Genomic DNA, 19,346 nt, shown 5'->3' with positions numbered 1-19,346 from the left:
GAGTGAAAGGGAGATGAACAGGTGCGGAGAGATCGAGTGAAATGAGTTCAGAATCGCGATCTGGACTTAAATAGGCACCTCAGTAATTCTGACAGCTGAGGTGTTGAGAGTATCTAGGAAGCTGTCGAGGAAGGTATCGAGGAATTGTCTCGACAGATGAAGGTATCGAGAGGTATCGAGGATCAAGGCCAAATGCAGAATCAAGAAGCTCGATCGATTGACAAGGTATCGAGAAGCTGTCGAGAGGACAGAAGAAATCTCGATCGATCCACAAGGTATCGAGACAGGTGTCGAGAAAGAAGACTCAACAGCACAAGTGAATCTCGATCGATCCATCAGGTGTCGAGTAATCTATCGAGGGACAGAGATTTTTTCGATCGATCCATCAGGTGTCAAAGAGATATCGAGATTGCGATAGAAAAACAGCTTGAGAAGCTCGACAGATGACAGGTATCGAGGAGGTGTCGAGGAAGGTGTCGAGCCAACAGTAAAACCAGTTTTTCGAGAAGGAAAACACAGACATGAATGCAATCCAACACACATCTCAGCCAAAGATCCACTCAACTTATAAACCTCTCAAAAACATCTCTCAACAAGAAAACAAGCACAAGGATCATGCAAAACACACACACACACTAAACAAGTCTAACCAATTTTATATTTCAAAAACAAGTTATGACAGTTTAGTGAGCATACATTAGCACATGTAAAACCTTTGTGATGGCCAAATCACATTGTACCTGCTCATGTATCAAAAGTAGCAAAGAATATTGCGTGTTGTGTGTGAAAAAAATCGCAAGATTGCATATGTGTATAAATGTTATGACGATCTGAGATATGAGAAAATAACTTTTAACTCACACACAATCATAACTGTTTGATGGGACTATCACCTTCGAGGTACATCCTATAACTCCCACATCTCCTAGAATACACGCTTGCAACCATATTAAAGCATTTTTAATCTTTTTGCTTTTTATTTTTTTGCATGTTTCTTTTATTTTAGCATATCATACATGGGTATATAAAAGAGAGAAAGAAATACCCAAGATGTTAAGCATTGACATCGCACTTTTGCTATGCCGAAGCATACGAATGTCTTTGACACTGCACTTTTGCTATGCCGAAGCATACAGGTGTCATATTATGATTGGCGGGCAACAGTGGTGAGATGGTTATTTATGCCTTTCTCTTAGGATTTTCTAGTCCTACCCGTCAAAAAGAGTGATATGAGTGTTAAGTTTTAAGAGATAACCTAATCTTACTCATCACAAACAAGAGCCACAAAGCTCACTTGCTTAGTTGTGCATAGAGATGCTCATCTAAGCTACAAGAGATACAAAGTTTAGAAAACTTTGTTTCATTGGCCATCCAAGGTACACAAGTACCAAAGTACACAAAACAACACTGTTTTGTATTTTTCTGATTTTTCAATTTTTTTTTTTTTTTTAAAACAAAAATAAAAAAAAAAAACTGAAAGTAAACACAAAACATGTTAAACAAAATAATGCAAAAACTAGATGCATATGCATGAAGAAGAGGGGCAAGAGAAGGATATCAATCCATGGAGATGACACCAATGTTTTGACGAAGAAATTCAAAACGTTTGCTATCAAGAGGTTTGGTAAACAGGTCAGCCTTCTGATCATCAGTGTGAATAAATTCAAGAGTGAGAGTACCATTTTCAACAAGCTCCCTAATGAAGTGATGTCGAATCTCTATGTGTTTGGTTCGAGAATGTTGAACCGGGTTCTTAGAGAGATTAATGGCACTGGTATTGTCACAATAGATAGTGAGATGCTCTTGACTAATACCATAATCATGAAGGAGTTTTTGCATCCAGAGGAGTTGTGTGCAGCAACTACGCAGCAATGTATTCAGCTTCCGCAGTGGATAATGAGATGGAGTTCTGCTTTTTGCTCATCCAAGAGACAAGATTGTTACCCACATAAAACAACCCCCGAAGTACTCTTTCTATCATCAGCATTACCAGCCCAATCAGCATCAGAGTACCCAGCTAAGACACCATTAGTGTCCTTGCTATACCACACACCAAACTCAGCAGTGGTATTGACGTATTTGTAACCAAGCATCTTCCTGCTATTCATCAGAAAGGATGATCTGAAGAACTTTGCAGCCAACCATTCTTCATCAGTTGGTGTTCTGAAGTCGCGTACTTGGATCCGCGCATTGGTTAGTCACCTACTTGGGAGTCGTGCATCAAAGGTGGAGACTGTCACTACAGATCAAGTCCAATTGGGTATTAGGGTAAGGGTTCAACTGTAGGTTGGTAAGGTACTTGGGATTCCTTTACTTGTAACCGCTTGATTTGATAATAGTGGAGTTTCGGGAGTGGTGACCTGAAAATCACCAGGTGGGGTTTTTGCCATTAGGGTTTTCCCCATTCGTAAACAAATCACCGTGTTATTTATTTTCCGCTGCATACTTAGTTGATTGGTGATTTGTTTGTGCTTCCATAAAGTTGCATGATTAATTGATTAATTAATTACTTGGCTAAATTAATTAATTAGGGTTAATCACAAGGGGTCATTCATATTGTGACCTATCGTGTGATTGTACTTGATTAAATGTGTTTTCACATACTCAATCTTTGTTGATCAAACACAAAGAGATTTTTGAGTGTTTTTAGTTTGTTTTTGGAAAGTGTTTTGTTTTTAAAAAATGTCAAAATTTTCAAAAACAGTGTTGCCCTGTTTTGGCAACTTAGTCACGGGTAAGTCCAATCACATGCTCTAGTCGCGAAGCTCACTCTGAGAGTTTTCGCGGGTCACTGGCGGGTCAGCATCCCAGTCGCGAAAAAGACTTAGAAATTTTTTCAAAATTTGTGTTTTTGCACATTTCGCGGCTCAGTGTGGCGACTTGTTCGCGGGTGGAACCAGTCGCGAGGGGTACACAGAGATTTTCGTGGCTCAGCTCGCGACTCCCTCGCGGATATATCTTCCAGTTGTGCAAAACACTTAGAAGATTTTTCAAGAATCTTATTTCATAGTGTTTCACGGCTTACCCTGGCAACTTACTAGCGACTTGATCCAGTTGTGAAAAATGCGTGATTTGTATTTTAAAGATAGTTTTTAATTTTTTTTTTTCAGTTTTTCCTTCGTACTTTGTGACTATTCATTGTCCTTTCCATTTCTATCTCTGAAACTTGCCATGCTCATCTGTGAAAATCCTTCATTTCTGCATCAGTTTCACTTCTATCTTCAAGAAAAAGGTATGGGTTTTCTTTCCCTCATTTCAAATTTCTTGTTTTGAATGTTATTTTCTTAAATGTGAGAATGTGTTGTTGCTATTGTGCTCTGTGAAATGTTGGGTTCGAACACGGTTTTGTTTAAATATGCTGGGTTTGTTGAATGAGTTTTTGTTGCCAATGACTTGTTCAGTGTGGCTTCATATGATGTTTTGACTTATCTGAGTGTTCTTACCTTGATATCTGCACATATAACTTTCATGATATTGTGTTGAAATGCTTGTTGTCAGTGACACATTGCTACTCATTTTTGACAGTGTGTGCTATAATGCCTGTTACTCTCTGTGTGTTTGGCATATGTTTCATGTTTCGTATGTTTCTGGTTTTCAGAAATGCGTACTTTGTCACTTTATTGACTTATTTCTCGTTCTATGATTCTATGTCTTCTAGATCTGTTTGGTCTTTGCACTTTCATCTTTTGACTAGATCTAACAAAATGAGTGGGTTGTGGATTTGGTACTTTGCTGTGTGTTTTCTCTTCTACAGATGTCTCGATGATCCTCTAAAGGAAAAGAGATTATAAGTAAAAAGGAAACATTACCTGTTGCAAAAAGAACACGTTCTTCATCATAGCCATCTACTGAACTCAATATTGAGTTGTTCAGAACTCCTCAGCACCTAGATGCTTACTCAAGCATTTTTGACCGAAGAACTCCTATAGTGGAACGGGAGGTCAGATATGACACTTTGGAAACCACTTTTGTCCCTCGGATCTTCGAGGCAAAAGATTAGGCAGAATTATTTGGAAATTTTGTTGATCCAATGTTGGAACTAGTGAAGAAGTGTTTCGCCAACACTATTGATCTTGAAAGTGAACTACACTGTCTGGTAAGAGGAACGGAGTTCATCATTAGTCCGGACACCATAGCTGAACTTCTCAAAATCACTCGACCTACGAATGCCGACCTAACTCCTTATGATGATCGCACTCTAGTGATTCAGGACATTCTCCAAGTTCTTGGCCCTGGCCATAACATCTCCAGTGCCGGCACATCCATAAGTACTACCAAGTTTTCACCTGAGTTGACAACATTGAAGCTGATCATGCTTACCAACCTCTATCCGTTGACCAACACGGTGTATATCAACCTTGGAAGGGCTCAATTTCTATGTGATCTCATCACAGGCACCACCATTGACATCTTTGCCCATATTTTTCATATCATAAGGAAGACAACGACCCGAACAGTAGCACAAGGGTGTCTTCCATTTTGCAGTCTCATTATGAAATTCGTTCTAAGTGAAGGTGTTACTCCTCCCTCAATTGGGAACATAATTGCTTATCCTCGACCAATCTCTATGTTCACTCTACAAGCTAGTTGAAGTAATTCATCCAAAACTCCAAAAAGTGCACATTTCTCTCCTGCTACTCCTTCTACTCCTGAGTCAGATTCACATGTACATGCCCCCCATGTATCACAGCAACCTAGCACTACATAAGCACAGTCTACCCATCAACCTGATAGGTTGGAGATGCTCTTTGAGAACCTCCACAAGTGTCTTGAGGAATTGGAAAAGACTCTCAGTGATGGCCAGAGAAAGCAGTCAAAGAGATTGGCAGTCATGCAGGACCAGATCGATGTTTTAACAGCTCAAGTTGATGGCATTTTCACCAAGTTACAACAGTGACCCTTTGGCCATTCTAGTCAAAAAGGGGGAGAATTTTTGGGGCCAGCACTTAAGGGGGAGTGCTTATTTGAGGGGGAGTTTCATAATCCTTACTGTTTTTTGTTATAGTTTTGTTACTTTAGGTTAATTAACTATTGCTATTATAGGTCCTAGTCTTGTTTTGGTTTAAACTCATAACTCTTGAATGTGTTTAATACTTGGTTTAATTATATATTGATGATGTTATTCAGTTAATTCAGCATTTGTTTAAGGTTTGTACCCATGTTGCTTATGTAAGCTTTAAGGGTTTGGTTGTATGCACACTTGTAGGCCTTTGTGGTTTGTGCCATGCTTTATGTAGCCTTTGTGCTTTGTTAAATCAATACTTCTAACCTAATGCTATGCATTCATTTTTAAGTACTGCTACTCTTGTGCCCTTGTAGGATTTTTCCTAAATGCACATACTTCAAGTACTGTGCATTAGTTGAGTATTGGTCATTCAAGTGATTTGCCTTGTGTTTGTCAACTTGAATGTCCAGATGTTCATTCCAAGTGTGAATAAGCATTGTGATCACTTGGTTATAGTGATTGCATGTTTTGGTCTTGCCATGGTTTATTGCTTTACTCCATTGTGCTTGATCACATTATGCTTACTCCATTTGCATTACAAGTTTTCTACATACAATGAACTTATTGTGTTGTTGTGTTTCAGGAGTTACTTGTTCTTATGGTTCTAAAACTTCACAAATTCTAGAGTTAGGTGTGAGTGAGTTTTCCAACTGTTCCCAACTCACGCGTTAAGTCTAGAGTTTGTTTTAGGGTTTTGTCATGGAATAGCCAAAAAGGGAGATTGTAAGGTTGAAATTTATCAACCATCTTGTTGGCTTTATTCCATGCCAATTTACTTGTAATTTAGCACTTAGTAACCTTGTATTTAGGTGGGATTCATGTAAGGGTAGTGTATGAAGAGAGTGTGAAGAAAAGCTCAAGTATGTGCAAGAAGCAAAGTTTTGCGGCTAGGACTCGCGGCTGACTCGCGACTGATAAGCCGCCAAATGCAGGCATGTGAGAAGCACACAGGGGAGCTGAAAGGTCGCGCCAGCTGTCGCACTACAGGACAAAAGTCCCAGGCTGGCCAGGTCGTTACGTCGCAACTTGAACTCACGACTTGGACAAGCCGCGAGGTTAAGTCACCAATCATCCCTGTTTGGCAAAAACTGACTCTTCGTATTCCAAACGCACACCACTATATATAAACCCTTATACCCACTAAATTGTGAGAGCTTCTAAAGAGAATATTGTGAAAGAAACCCTAAAGAAAAACAAGATTGTCTCATCACCAATCTTTACCCTAGAGACTCTATAAATTCCTCTACTCTTTTCCTCTCCATTGTCACATCCTTGAGAGGTCATTGACCAAATCCTTATCTCACCACACCCACGTCTGTGTGAAGGCTCATTTGGTGCTAACGGAAGTAATTTGGAATGAACCAATATATATTGGTTGATGCTATGGTATAGTAGTGAAATTTGGGAAGCTAAAGAAGAAATAGGTTCGGAGTAACCTCATTGGAGCAAAAAGCTTGGAGGGCTTAAGTACTTGGGTAGATTAGGCTTGGAGGGTCTTTTGCTGTTCATGTAACCCAACTACATTCTTTAATGGATTATTTACCACTTAGAGGGCGGTGGCGAGGTTTTACGCCGAAGACTTTGGATTCCTCTTCGATAACACATCGTGTGTTGTCCGTGTGTTTGCATCTTCCTTCTCTTTATCTTTACCTTATATTTATTGTTGTGGATGTGTTTATATTTGGCTTAGATTGTCTATCAATTCTATTATAAGCTTGTTATCATGTTCCGCACATTAACTATTTGATATAAAGCTTGAATTGGTAATTTTATAATTTGGGGTCTAAACATTCAAGGGTGCTTTATACACATTTTGAACTTTCAAAAGTAAGTCGTGAATTTGACCATGTAATGCTCCCTTGTACTTATACGTTATGTTATGTCATGTCACATGCGCAGTACGCTATTATGTATTAATGAAATTGTTTTAGATTAAATGACCAAATTCCCCAATTTGTACTAGCTTAATTATTGAAGACAATTGGTAATTTATCATGGTATTATTGGGTCATGCCGTGTGGGGTTGTGGATCTTATAGCAAGTTGGTCAGGCAGGAGTTGTAGACTTAAAACTAAGTTACTTTGGAGTATGATCCCTCATTTTCTTATGTGGGTTATATGGAGGGAGAGGAATACACTTACTTTTGAAGGGGATGAAAGGTGAATTCATGGTTTTGCTTTCTATTTAATGGCTATGACGGTAGAGATTTGAACATAAAAACATTAGTCAAAATTATAGCATAAGTACCATTAAATTCTTGTTTCAGCCAAAGTAGCTGCCTAGGTTGCACGAACATGCCATTTTTGGCATCGTGTCAGTGTCAGACACCGAAATGGGTACGACTCGCAGGACTCTAGTGTCCAGCAAGTGTCTTTTTTTTTCTTTTTTTTTTTTCTTCTTCTTCTTCTTCTCTAACACTGCGTCGCGTCACGTCTGACACGCCAGCAATGAAAAAAAGAAAAAAAAAATCACAGATTTTGACAGATAGACTTACCAATACCATTGATTTTGTGATATACCCTAAAACAAATATTCTTAGAGTCTGAGAAGTCTAAGTTAAAACCCACATCTCAAGTTCCTAACCCACCCTTTCTCTGACCTCTGCCCGCTGCTGCTGCCGCTACCCTCTATCCCTCGCCAAAGCTAGATCGAGCCAATTAGCGAACTCCATAGACGTCGACGTCGTGCCCTGTCCCTTCCGATCGGCAAGCTCCTCTTCTCTCCTTCTTCTTCTTCTTGTGCTTCTTTTTCGTTTTCTTTTTCTTTGCTCTCTCACCTAGATGCCTTCTGTCTTCTAGTCTAGTTCATTTTAACTTTTCTAATACTTTTTTATATTTCCTCTTTGTTTTGTGTGTCTTCTGCCAACCCCACAAACTTTCAATTTCAAATTTTAACTATTAAGTACCATATGTCAGTGCCATGATGTCATTAATATGCCATTGGTCCAAAAGAAAATAATTTATATTATTATTTTGACTATTATTTTTAGTATTAGTATTAGTATTTGAATGTAGCCTATTTAAACTTTTGGTTTGTACTCTAAACAGTTTATGTGTATTATTGTAATACTTTGAGTGTTAGTTTACTTATTTGTAGTTCTTAAATAATTTAAATTCTAGACACAAATGTATTTTATGTCTAAAAATATTAAAAAATATGCCTAAATATAAAATTTAATTAATTATTTAACCGTCGTGTCTCCGCCGTGTCCTTATTTTTCAAAAATTGCCGTATCTCCATGTCCGTGCAACATAGGTAGCTGCACCTTGACTTACATTTTCCACTTAATGATTTCATCTCCAAAGCATCGATGTTCTTTCATTCATGTCTAACCATGTCAAAGGAACTCTAACTGTAATGGTTACAACTTGCAGTGATGCTAGATCAGTCTAAAAGTCATAATTAAAAAAATAATTGTTAACTTTATGGTGGAACCGTAGGGTGTATGTACTATTTTGAAAATGCGTTTTAGTCATGGTCATGATAGCCAGAGTTTATAACTAATTGGTTGAAAGGCCACATAACACCGATAATATATGGCTAATGTGATACCCTGGATTGCTTTTGTAGTATTTAATTGTTCGAGTGTGTGTATATTGAGTTTCACATCAGGTGTGTATTAAGTGGATCTAGGCTATGTAAGTGATTCTGAGGGGTCTCAATTGTAATTTAACTACTTCTTTTAGGATATAACACACATGTTAATAATTCCCTAGAATAGTGAAAGATGGTAGTAGATTGAACCTAGTAATGCTATGTGGCTTGGATGCACCACAACGTGATGTTAGCCCTGACTAAAATGCCATGGATTTTAAGTGGGGGGAGATCATGATATCCTAGATTGTTTGAATTGTTTGGATTGAATTTGTATCAATGTGTGTTGTGTGGCTATGTGGTGAGTCCCCTATTGGGCATGTGCTAGGTAGATTTATATAAGTGGTTATGAGAAGCCCTTTTTGTTAAACTCTAAAATAAATGTTAATACATTGTTTTTTTTTTTTTTTTTAATAAAAGATAGAATTCTACTCTGGCCTAATCTAAGTGTATATATGGGTGAAACTATCTCTTGGAGACTTGAACCCCGACCTTTGCCCCTCACACTCCACAAGTACTTATACTTGTGGAGTGACCATGGCACCAAGGTTGTGCGGTGGTAATGTTAATACATTGTTACTCTAACAACTTAGCAAGATGGCCACACATTTTGTTTGGGAGGTGTCAACCATAAATTTGTTATCAGCACATTAAACGGTCATGTATGACCACACTCATTAAATGTTCCTTCAAAGGATTCCACCAGAAATTTCATACCTTTTTTTTTTGGTCGATAATTAACTTATAAAGGAAAAGTTATTTATCTTACTTCCATCAGTTTGATGTGAGGGTTCTGTGGTCACAATATGAAAGGCCAATAAACATTTACAGGAATGTAAAATGCTAAATGTTAGTTTAATGCTATTCGTGCATTCGCATGTTTGTATATAAGGCATATGTGTGCATATATGTATATGACTAAGGAGTCAATAGTCATTTGGTGCAAAAATAAATTGATAGTGAAGATGCCACCCTACATGTGCAATCTTAATGATCTCAAAAATATATATAGTAAAGTAGGAGCTAGGTGGGATGTCTTGTTTGACATTCTAATATTATAAAAGCTATACAGGGAGGGACTAGGCCCTTCTACTTGTGAGGATTTAAATTAGGTGGCTACCTATATGACCATATGCTCATCTAGATTACAAATTGATTGTTGGTGGCTTCTAATTTATGCAAACTATTATTTGGCTTTAGGAAATGACTAGTTTCATTGAAGTTACTGTCTACTGCTTACTTTTGGATGATTGCAATCCTCAAAATTATGAGGTTTACATAACTAAAAATCTTGTTTGAATAATGTTGGATGTTTTCTTTCGCCATTGGCTAAGTGATTGAATAATTCAGTTTCATTAAATCTGTTAATGTAATTTCTTAACATCCATAAAACATAAGTTGTGCTTAGAGGCAACTGTTCTTAGTTTTGAGCTTCTCTGGTTTTGTACAATCACCAATCAGAGCATAGCACATGTTTTGGAGCACACTGTTCTTATTGACCAAAATACAGTGAGCAATAAGCTGATTGTAAATTTTCCTTCGTTAGCAAGAAATGCTTCTCTTGCGGTGATGTATGCTTTAATTTCCTTTCAGATTGATCCGACCAGTGTTTTCTGAAAGCCTGAATTTGATTTGCAGGTTTTACCCTATTTCTTGGATTCATAATTGACCGTATGCATCACGATCTCCAAAAGCTTATTGGATTGAGGAGTAGCGTGGGAGCTTCAAAAGAGGAAGTTGAAAGGCTTCAGAACGAAAAGACGGAACTCAAAGAAAAAGAGGAGAAAGCTTCCAAGGAGATAAAGCGGCTGCAAGAAGAAATAGCTTCTCTATCAGAGAATTTGAAGAAGGTGAAGCTAGAATCTGAAGAGAAAGATAAGAGAGTTGAATCTGCTGAAAGCCATGTTGCTGCCCTTCAAAAACAAGCCGCAGACCTACTTCTTGAATACGACCGTCTATTAGAAGACAACCAAAATCTTCAGACTCAGGCTATGGGATATAGACAGGACTTAATTCTAAAAAACACCAAGGTTTAGTCTTGGCAGTTAATTTTGGTTACTAGTGACGTTGATGAAAAGTCCCATGTTTCAAGGAAATGGTCTTTATTTATTCGGCCCTCCCATTGGGAAAAGTGGATGGAATAGGTTTGTTTTTTGGTCCACTATTATTGAAATTTTAGTTAGTCCACCTCAATGTTGTTCTAGTTGATAGCCACTATTCTTCTCTTTCAGTTTTCTGGAACAGATATCATAATTTTGTTTACTAATTTTTCTATGAGATGAATGTTACTAGTCTGAGGTTTGGTTATGTATGAGTTAAAACTTAAAAGGGTGTTAGTGATTTAATACAACAAATACAAATAGAAAGAACAAAAAATGAAAGATAAATGTCATTAAACAACTGAAAAGAATGAACTCACTTGCATCAATGGAAGAAGTGATTATGGTAGTTTTTGTGCTTGGACCTATCGGTATCCAAGTGTAGAATGCAAAAATACTTGAAAATCTATGCCACCAGACTTTATTCCTTTGATATATATATATATATATATTGGGTGTTTTTTGAGGGTGTGATATATTTTCAAATGTTTTAATTTTTATCACATCTTTATAAATATTTTTTTTTTTAAAAAAAGTAAGACTAAGAACTTGAAATAATGATTTTGAACAAATTGGGCACCCTACCTCTCGTAGGTACCATCGAAGAACCTTCTAATGAGTAGATGGAGATACAAGAAAATGGTTGTTTTGATGATGCTTAATGTGTTCTCTCTCTCATTTTTGTAATATGATTTTCCGCAAAATCATTTTATCAAACACTACAACAAAATGTATTTTTAGTGACGAAAATTAGTGAGGAAATATTTTTCGTCACTAAAAATACAGCTTTAGTGACGAAATATGAATTTCGTCACTAATAATGAAAAAAATTATTACATTTAGCGACGAAAAATAAATTTCGTCGCTATTGTGATCTGAAAAATAAGCGCCAATGGAGGGAAACTTTGGCGCCAACTTAATTAATCTATAGTGACGAAATATTTCGTCGCTAAAAGTTGAAATTTTTAGTGACGAAATATTTCGTCACTGTAGGTATTGCTATGGATAGTTTTAGTGACGAAAATACTTTCGTCGCTATAAGTAAGAATTAGTGACGAAAAATAGTCGTCACTAAAAAAAATAAAGGTTTTGTACTTATATGTTTTTAGTGACGAAATCACATTTCGTCACTAAAAACAATAATAGTTTTACCCTTAATAGTTTTGCACCTCATTATTTTAGTGACAAAATCAGAATTCGTCACTAAAAGTATGCTATAGCGACGAAATATGAATTTCGTCTCTAAAAATATTTACAAAATCTGAGTTCTTTAGTGACGAAATTGATTTTCGTCGCAAAAAACTTAAAAGCTTAAAGCATTAGCGACGAAACAATTCGTCGCTAAAGCCTTCAATATAAATACTCCTATATAGTCCATCAGACTTCACTACAGAACCCAAGCTCATTTCGGTCCAAAAAAAATATACCCAGCTCTTCTAGAGTTTTCCCAAACCAAACCCGTCGCCGGAAAAGTTCATCATCGCCGATTAAGCTCCATTAAGACAAAGCCGTCGCCGATAAAGCCCCAACCGTCGCCGATAAAGCCCCAACCGTCGCCAATACTGTCGTCGTTTAAGCTCTAACCGTCGCCGATACCGTCACCGTTTAAGCTCCAACCGTCGCCGTTTAAGCTCCAACTGTCGCCGATAACGTCGCCATTTAAGCTCCAACCGTCGCCAATACTGTCGCCGATTTGAAGGAAGCTGATTTGAAGAACGCCGATTTGAAGGACAACGATTTGAAGAACGCCGATTTGAAGGAAGCTCCAACCGTCGCTGATAACCACAACCCCAACCCATTCGCAACGGTTCCGGCAACCATCGCCGATACACACCCATTCGCGACGGTACGGCGTGACGATCCATTCGCGACGGTACTTCTCTGGTTCTTTTTATTTTATTTATTTTAATTTAAAATATATATATATATATATTTATAAAAATCATGAAAATTGCTGGCTTTGTCATTCTTTAATATTCCATTAAAAAATTTCTTTAATATTTATAAAAATCACGTTGCCCATGCTTTTTATGCTATACTCATATTGATATTCATTTTGTACGCTGTAGTTAAGAGTATTTGGTGGCTTTGGTAGCAAGGAGTGGGAACTGTATATGTGTGTTTCTATGAATAGTGGGTGGCTATTAGAATAACCAAAACATTTTGATCTCTATTCACTCCTGCATTTACTCAGCCACTATTAGGGGCATTGGGATATTTTGATTTTTACTCGGTTGAGTCGTTTCATGATTACAGTGTCTTACCCTGTGCTTTTTTCAATTGGGATTTAGAGCTTCTCTTGTTTTCAGGGTTTTTTTTTTTTTTTTAATATTTATTATGTTCTTTGAAATTGCACATGGTTACACTGAATAATACCAATTTTGATTTGTTTTCAATTTTTATGTAATGTTTGCTTATTATTTTTTCGTGGTTAATAATATTGTTTTTATGTCAATATATATATAATAGTTGTGCAAATATGTAAGATATTGGGTTAATACATGTATTTAGTTTTTTAATAGTTTTTTCTCTCTCCTCTCTACCTGACTCTCACCTCCCTCTCTCTTAGGCATTGTGTGCTCTCTCTTTCTCTCTCAAAAAACCCACTCCATTCTTTCATCCTCATTTCTCTCTCCCTCTCTCACATCTCTCTCTCTCGTTCAAAGCATGCCACAAGAGTTCACAGTGTGGCGAGATCGGCGCGTGGCATGTGGCGTGGTCTCGATGGTGGCGGTGTGGGTTTGGGTCGATGATTGATGGCGGCGACGTGGGGAGGTCTCGATGGTGGTTTAATCTGAGTTTACAGTGTGGGTTGGTCTTGGTTTGTGTGGGTTTGCTTGGTCTGGGTTGATTTGGGTTGTGGGTTGATTTGGGCATGTGTGGAGGCGTGGAGGCATGGAGATGATGGCGTTTTGATCGGCGTTGATTTTTCTTTGTGTGGGTTGATCGATGTTGGTTGATCTGATGTTGATTTTTCTTTGATTTTGGGTGGAGATCAGGTGGGTTCTGATGGAGTTTTGATCGGTGTGTTTGGAGATTGGTTTCTAATTTAATGGGTTTTGGTTTCTAATGATGGTGGTGATGATGGCGGTTATGGTGGCTGTGGGTTTGTGAGAGAGAGGGGCAGTGAGGGAGTGAATAATAGAAAATTGTAAAATAATGAATATTTTATTGAATAAATATGTAGAATAGATAAACTGATGTGGGTGTTTTGTAAAAGTAGACGTGTAAAATAGAAAAAGTAGGTTTTTTCATGTAAAATAGATAGAAAATTTAGAAGAACTGATATGAATGCTCTAAGAGTTTATTGTAAATACAATTGAGAATAGAAAAGATGTAGTCACCTAGGACTTTTTCATGTAGATGCATGTTGTCAAGTAAAATCACATAATTTCTTTATGTTCTTTCTTTCTCTCTTACTTTTTGTTTTAGTTTTCTCTCGATCTTTAATTTCATCATGTCCAAAAAAAATTGACCATATGAGGTACTCTCTCGTCTAAAAGTCCGGATAGACAAGAAAGCCAAATACAAAGGCCAAGATAAATGCCAAATGATTATCTCCATTTTGAAAGCAAGATTATTGGTCACGTGTAGGTGGAATTCGAATCTTATGTGACAACAAGACTTTACTAATTGATCTAAGTAGAACTTATTTTAAAACTTCAAAATAATGATGTATGATATATAATTGTTTTGCTCTGTTATCCTTGTGGAAAATCCTAATATTGAAGACATCGGATTACACATAGACAAATTCACATCCATATTGAACTAGGAACAAACAATCAATGTTACAAGGATTTGATGGGAATAACTTGGAGGGGCATTGCCCTATGTAAGGTAAGCCCAAACATCTCACCCATGTCCATGTCTTCTGGCCTTATCTCATTTGGGAGCTTCCAAGCAAAGTAGTGAACAAGAGAAGCTAACATCAAATGCACCATTCTGTTAGTTAATGGCAATCCAAGGAATATCCTTCTTCTAGCCCTAAAGGGAATTAGCTCAAAATCTTGGTCTTCAAAGTCAATATCTTGCACTAAAAACATTTTGGGCATAAATAAATTTGGGTTTTGCCATATGCTTGAGTTCCATTGCCCACACATTTATTAGCATTTGTGCATTTTTGGGCACAATAAAGCCACATAATTCTACATTTGTTTCAGCCTCACGGGGAACTAGAAAAGGCATTAGATTGTGCAATCAAAAAGTTTCTTTCACTATAACTTGAAGATAATGGAACTTTGAGATGGCTCTTACACAAGTCCATCCTTGCCTAGGACTTCTTTAAGTTCATCTTGGGCTTTTGCTCTTTTTTTGGGTTGTGTAATAACATTGCCATTACACATTCCACTGTGCTTAATGTTGTTCCGATCCTTGCTAGAAAAATAAGTCTAGTGCCATAACTTATGGCACAATTTGTGTCACAACTCGCCTATGTGGCGAGTTGTGGTTGGTGAAGGGGTGTCCCCACATGGACCCACCATCACTCCTCCATCAACCACAACTCGCCACATGGGCGAGTTGTGACACAAGTTGTGGCCCTAGACTTATTCCTACTAGAAGCATGTCCTACAATAAAGTGTATGAGAATTGATTGCCTAGGTTAATAGCCTATTGTGATTAGTGCATAATACAAATAGTTTAAAGTAATGAATCCAAATAAAAATAATGCCAATTGGATCACAAAAAAATATGTTAGTAATTATCAGTCCTTAACGTTACCAATGGTGCTAGAGATTAAGGCCTACAAACTAACCAAGATCCCAAGGATTACTAGTCATCATCAGGTTGTTGAAGCTATTTGAGGATGGAAACTGGTCATACAGAGTGATTTGCATTCATTCTTACTTGAAATATTCTGTGAACTTCACAAATTTCTGAACTAGTTGAACACATAAATGATAGACTTGATCTTTTTCAAGATAGTTACTTGCAAAATCACAAATGGTAAGAAGCAAAGAAAAAGATTACTCATTTCCTGAAAGTACTTATTTTCCTCCATTTCTTTTCTTTTTTNTTGATCTCTTCAAAGCCGGTAGTGAACCTCTAAAACTTTAAGTCCTTGACAGCCATGGTTTCTTTATAGGTTGTTTGGAGGATGGTCCATGCTTTCTTTGAAGTTTTAGTGGCGAATATCTTCTTGAACTCCCTATTCGTTACTGCACTGAATAGAGTATTCAATGCCCTATTGTTGAAGTTTGCTGCCTTGATCTTAGCATCATCCTAGTCGGCCGACGCTTCTGTAGGCTTGCTCCATCCTATCTTCACAGCTTGCCACCCTTTCTCATCTAAAGACTGCAAGAAAGTTCTTATGCGTATTTTCCAGTATGCATAGTTAGTGTCATCAAATAAAGGAGGTATAATAAGATAATGTCCTTGAAAGTTCAAATAGCGTATAAAACACTATGAATGTTTAGACCCCCAATTATAAAATTATCAATTCAAGCTTAATGTCAAACAATATATGTGCGAAAAATGAACATAAGCAAATAATAGAATTGATAAATAATCTAAACCAATTTAAGTCACATCCACAATAGAAATTAAAAGGCAAAGATTAAGGGAAGAGAGATGCAAACACAAGGACAATACAATGATGTGTTATCGAAGAGGAAACCGAAATCCTCAGTGTAAAACGTCTCCGCCGCCCTCCAAGCAGTCAATAATCCACTAGAAAATGAAGTTGGGATACATGAATAATAGAAGACCCTCTAAGCCTAATCTACCCAGTGTACCTAAGCCTTCCAAGTTTTTTGCTCCAACGAGGTTATGCTGAACCTTTATCTTTTCTAGCTTACCAGATTCCGCTATAGCCCACAACATCAACCAATAACCATTGGTCCCTTCCTAACTGCTTCCCAAGCACCAAATAACTTTCCCACAGATATGAGTATGGTGAGAAAAGGATTTGGATAATGAACCTCTCAAGGATGTAACAATGGAAAGGGTGAGAATAGAGGAATTTGAAGAGTCTCTATGTAAAGATTGTGGTCAATCTTGTTTTTCTCTAGGGTTTCTCTCTCAAAATTCTCTCTAGAAACTCTCTACATTTTGTGGGTATAAGGGTCTATATATACTGGTGTGTGTTTGGAATGCGAAGAGTCATTTTTCCAAAACAGAGTTGGCTGGCAACTTGGCCTCGCGACTTGATTGAGTCGAGAGTTCAAGCCGCTAGCTAACTGAATGGTCATTCTGGACTTTTTGTCTTGTATTGCAACAGCTGGCATTACGGTTCAACTTCTTTACATGCTTCACTTATGTGATTTTCTAGCGGCTTGCTAGTCGCGAGCCACTCGCGAGATTTAGTTGCGAGTTCCTACTTCACTGCACATTCTTGAACATTTCTTCACACTCTCTCTCACACTTCCCTTACATGATTCCCACCTAAATACAAGGTTTTTAAATGCTGAAATACAAGCAAATTTGGCATGGAATAAAATCAACATAATGGTTGATTAAATTCAACTTTACAATCTCCCCCTTTGGCTATTCCGTGACAAAACCCTACAACAAACTTTAGACTTAACGCGTGAGTTGGGAACGGTTGAACAGAAACTCACTCATACCTAACTCTAGAATCTGTGAAGTTCTTGAATCATAAGAACAAGTATCTCTTAAAACACAACAACACAATATGATCATTGTGTGTAGAAAACTTGTAATGCATATGGAGCAAGCACAATGCAATCATGCAAAATGGAATAAAACAATAGACCATGGCTTGACCAAAAACGAACAATCACTATAAACAGTGATCTGAATGCTTATTTATACATTGAATGAACATCCGGACATGCAAGCTAATAAGCTTAATTGCAAAGTATTATTTGCATGTTCAACACTTAACCAATGCAACAACACTAGGTAATTACATTAAGGATAAAAATCCAACAAGGGTACAAAAGTGATGTACTTAAAGAAAATGCATAACATTTAACAACAAGTACTAGGCTACAAAGCATGTGTACAAAACAAAAGCTACATAAGCAAAGGTACAGAACAAAACTTTAAACTGAATATAACATAACATAAACATTGAAACATGCTAATATGAAGCAAAATATTAAACATAGGCCTGCTTGCTGAAATCTCCCCCTTTGATCAAGTTTTTTCTTCCCCTATCATTGTACTCCTCCTATCAACATCATCTTCCCCTTTTTGTCATGGAATAGCTAGTCCTCATCTTTTTCTAGCTTTCTTTAAATTTGGTCCAATTGAGTTTGGAGAGAAGCGACCTTCATATCACACCAAATGTTGTGATGGTGCAAGATGGATGCGAGTCCGAACATCTTGGTGCTTAACTCTTGGACAGATGCCACAATGTTGTCTAGCTTCTCATCAAAGGAGGATGAGCTAGAGGGCAAACCACTGTGAGACGCTGAAGTTTTCGTTTTGATTCCTTTCTTACTATGACCAATGCTAGCGTTGAACGTACGCATGTTGATTGGACTTGGTTTTGTGCAGGGAGACTCATCTTCTGATGGATGAATCCCTTTGAGCTTCAAAATCCTAGAAATGAGGCAGCAAAAAGGAATGCATGTCCTTGGCTCAGTTCGTAGAACCGTTTTACGTAGAATGTGAAAGATATGTGCACAAATGTCAATCTCTACATCAGAGATCAGATCATAAAGAAACAAGGCACGTCCGAGGTTCATATACCCTGTGCTGGATAGGGGGTACATATTGTGAAACATGATGATTGTAAGCACCCTCAATTTCTGAGGAAGAGAGGAAACACTAATTGAGTTGCATTTGGTGAGAATTCCAATTCTTTTCTAAGAGCATCCCAAAGTAGGTCCTCATCTGGACAAAGATCATCATATATCGGTGAGTTTTTAAGCTTCAGTCGATTGATGTGAAGGATCTCTGCCAGATATGTGGGAGAGACTGAGAAACTTTTTCTTCTAACCCAGCACTTGAGTTCTTCGCCTTCAACAATTGCATTGGCATAAAACTCTTTTTCCAAATTCTCATATGCTTCATCAAGGTCAAAGAGAAAGTGGTTCCAATCCTAGAGAGCAAACTATTTAAGGATGTCGGTGTCAAGAAGAGAAGGTTGATCAACAGCCCTTTCAACCAACGGTTTAGCATCTCTGAAATAATTCTCATGAGTCTAAAAGGCAACATAGGATCTAAACTTGTTGGGATCGAACATTCCTAATGGTGAACGAGTCCTTTTTGTTCTAGGTGAGAGGTCATCAACATCAATGATAGGCTCCTTCCCTTTGCTGCTGCCCCCTTTCATAACTACTCTATTGAATGGAGACATTTTCACCATGCATCATGTTTTACCCATAACAAGAGAAACCACAAAAGACACCAAACATTATTAGCATTGGGTTAGTTCCAAAACATGGATAATGAAGAAAACCCTAAAAACTTGAAATTTAGGTCCCAAACATGACAATGAGTGTGTGTATGCCACTAATAACACAATGTTTACTCAAGATAAAGTAGATTAGTACATAAGCACCAAAAATCACACATCAATTTCACCAGAAGATTAGATACCCATATTCAATCAAGAGATATACAAATATCAGCAAAAACACACAATCCAAGAGATATATGCAGTAAATGTAAAATATAATGAGTAAGAAACAAAACCCATACCTTTCCTTGAAGTTTGAGAAAGTGGTGAACGAGAA

At 37.4% G+C, this 19,346-nt stretch overlaps 1 protein-coding gene across 1 annotated transcript; it reads left to right on the top strand.

The window, feature by feature from the left end:
* The first annotated feature begins 4,741 nt into the window (after positions 1-4,741).
* On the top strand, positions 4,742-10,635 carry LOC111996568 (uncharacterized). Its single transcript, XM_024028553.2, has 2 exons — positions 4,742-4,871; positions 10,238-10,635. The coding sequence occupies exons 1-2, from the start codon at positions 4,742-4,744 to the stop codon at positions 10,633-10,635; spliced, it is 528 nt and encodes a 175-aa protein (XP_023884321.2).
* Positions 10,636-19,346: the final 8,711 nt, after the last annotated feature.

Source organism: Quercus suber, unplaced genomic scaffold (assembly GCF_002906115.3).
Source record: "Quercus suber isolate HL8 unplaced genomic scaffold, Cork oak 2.0 scaffold_20, whole genome shotgun sequence".
NCBI lineage: Eukaryota > Viridiplantae > Streptophyta > Magnoliopsida > Fagales > Fagaceae > Quercus > Quercus suber.
This window is presented reverse-complemented; position numbering and strand designations above follow the sequence as displayed.

What these genes read in the sequence shown, in the direction of transcription:
- LOC111996568 (XM_024028553.2), top strand. Translation starts at nt 4,742, where the DNA reads ATGCTCTTTGAGAACCTCCACAAGTGTCTTGAGGAATTGGAAAAGACT. An exon ending in TTTAACAGCTCAAGTTGATG is followed by an intron (nt 4,872 to 10,237) that starts GCATTTTCACCA and finishes TTTGATTTGCAG; the next exon opens with GTTTTACCCTATTTCTTGGA.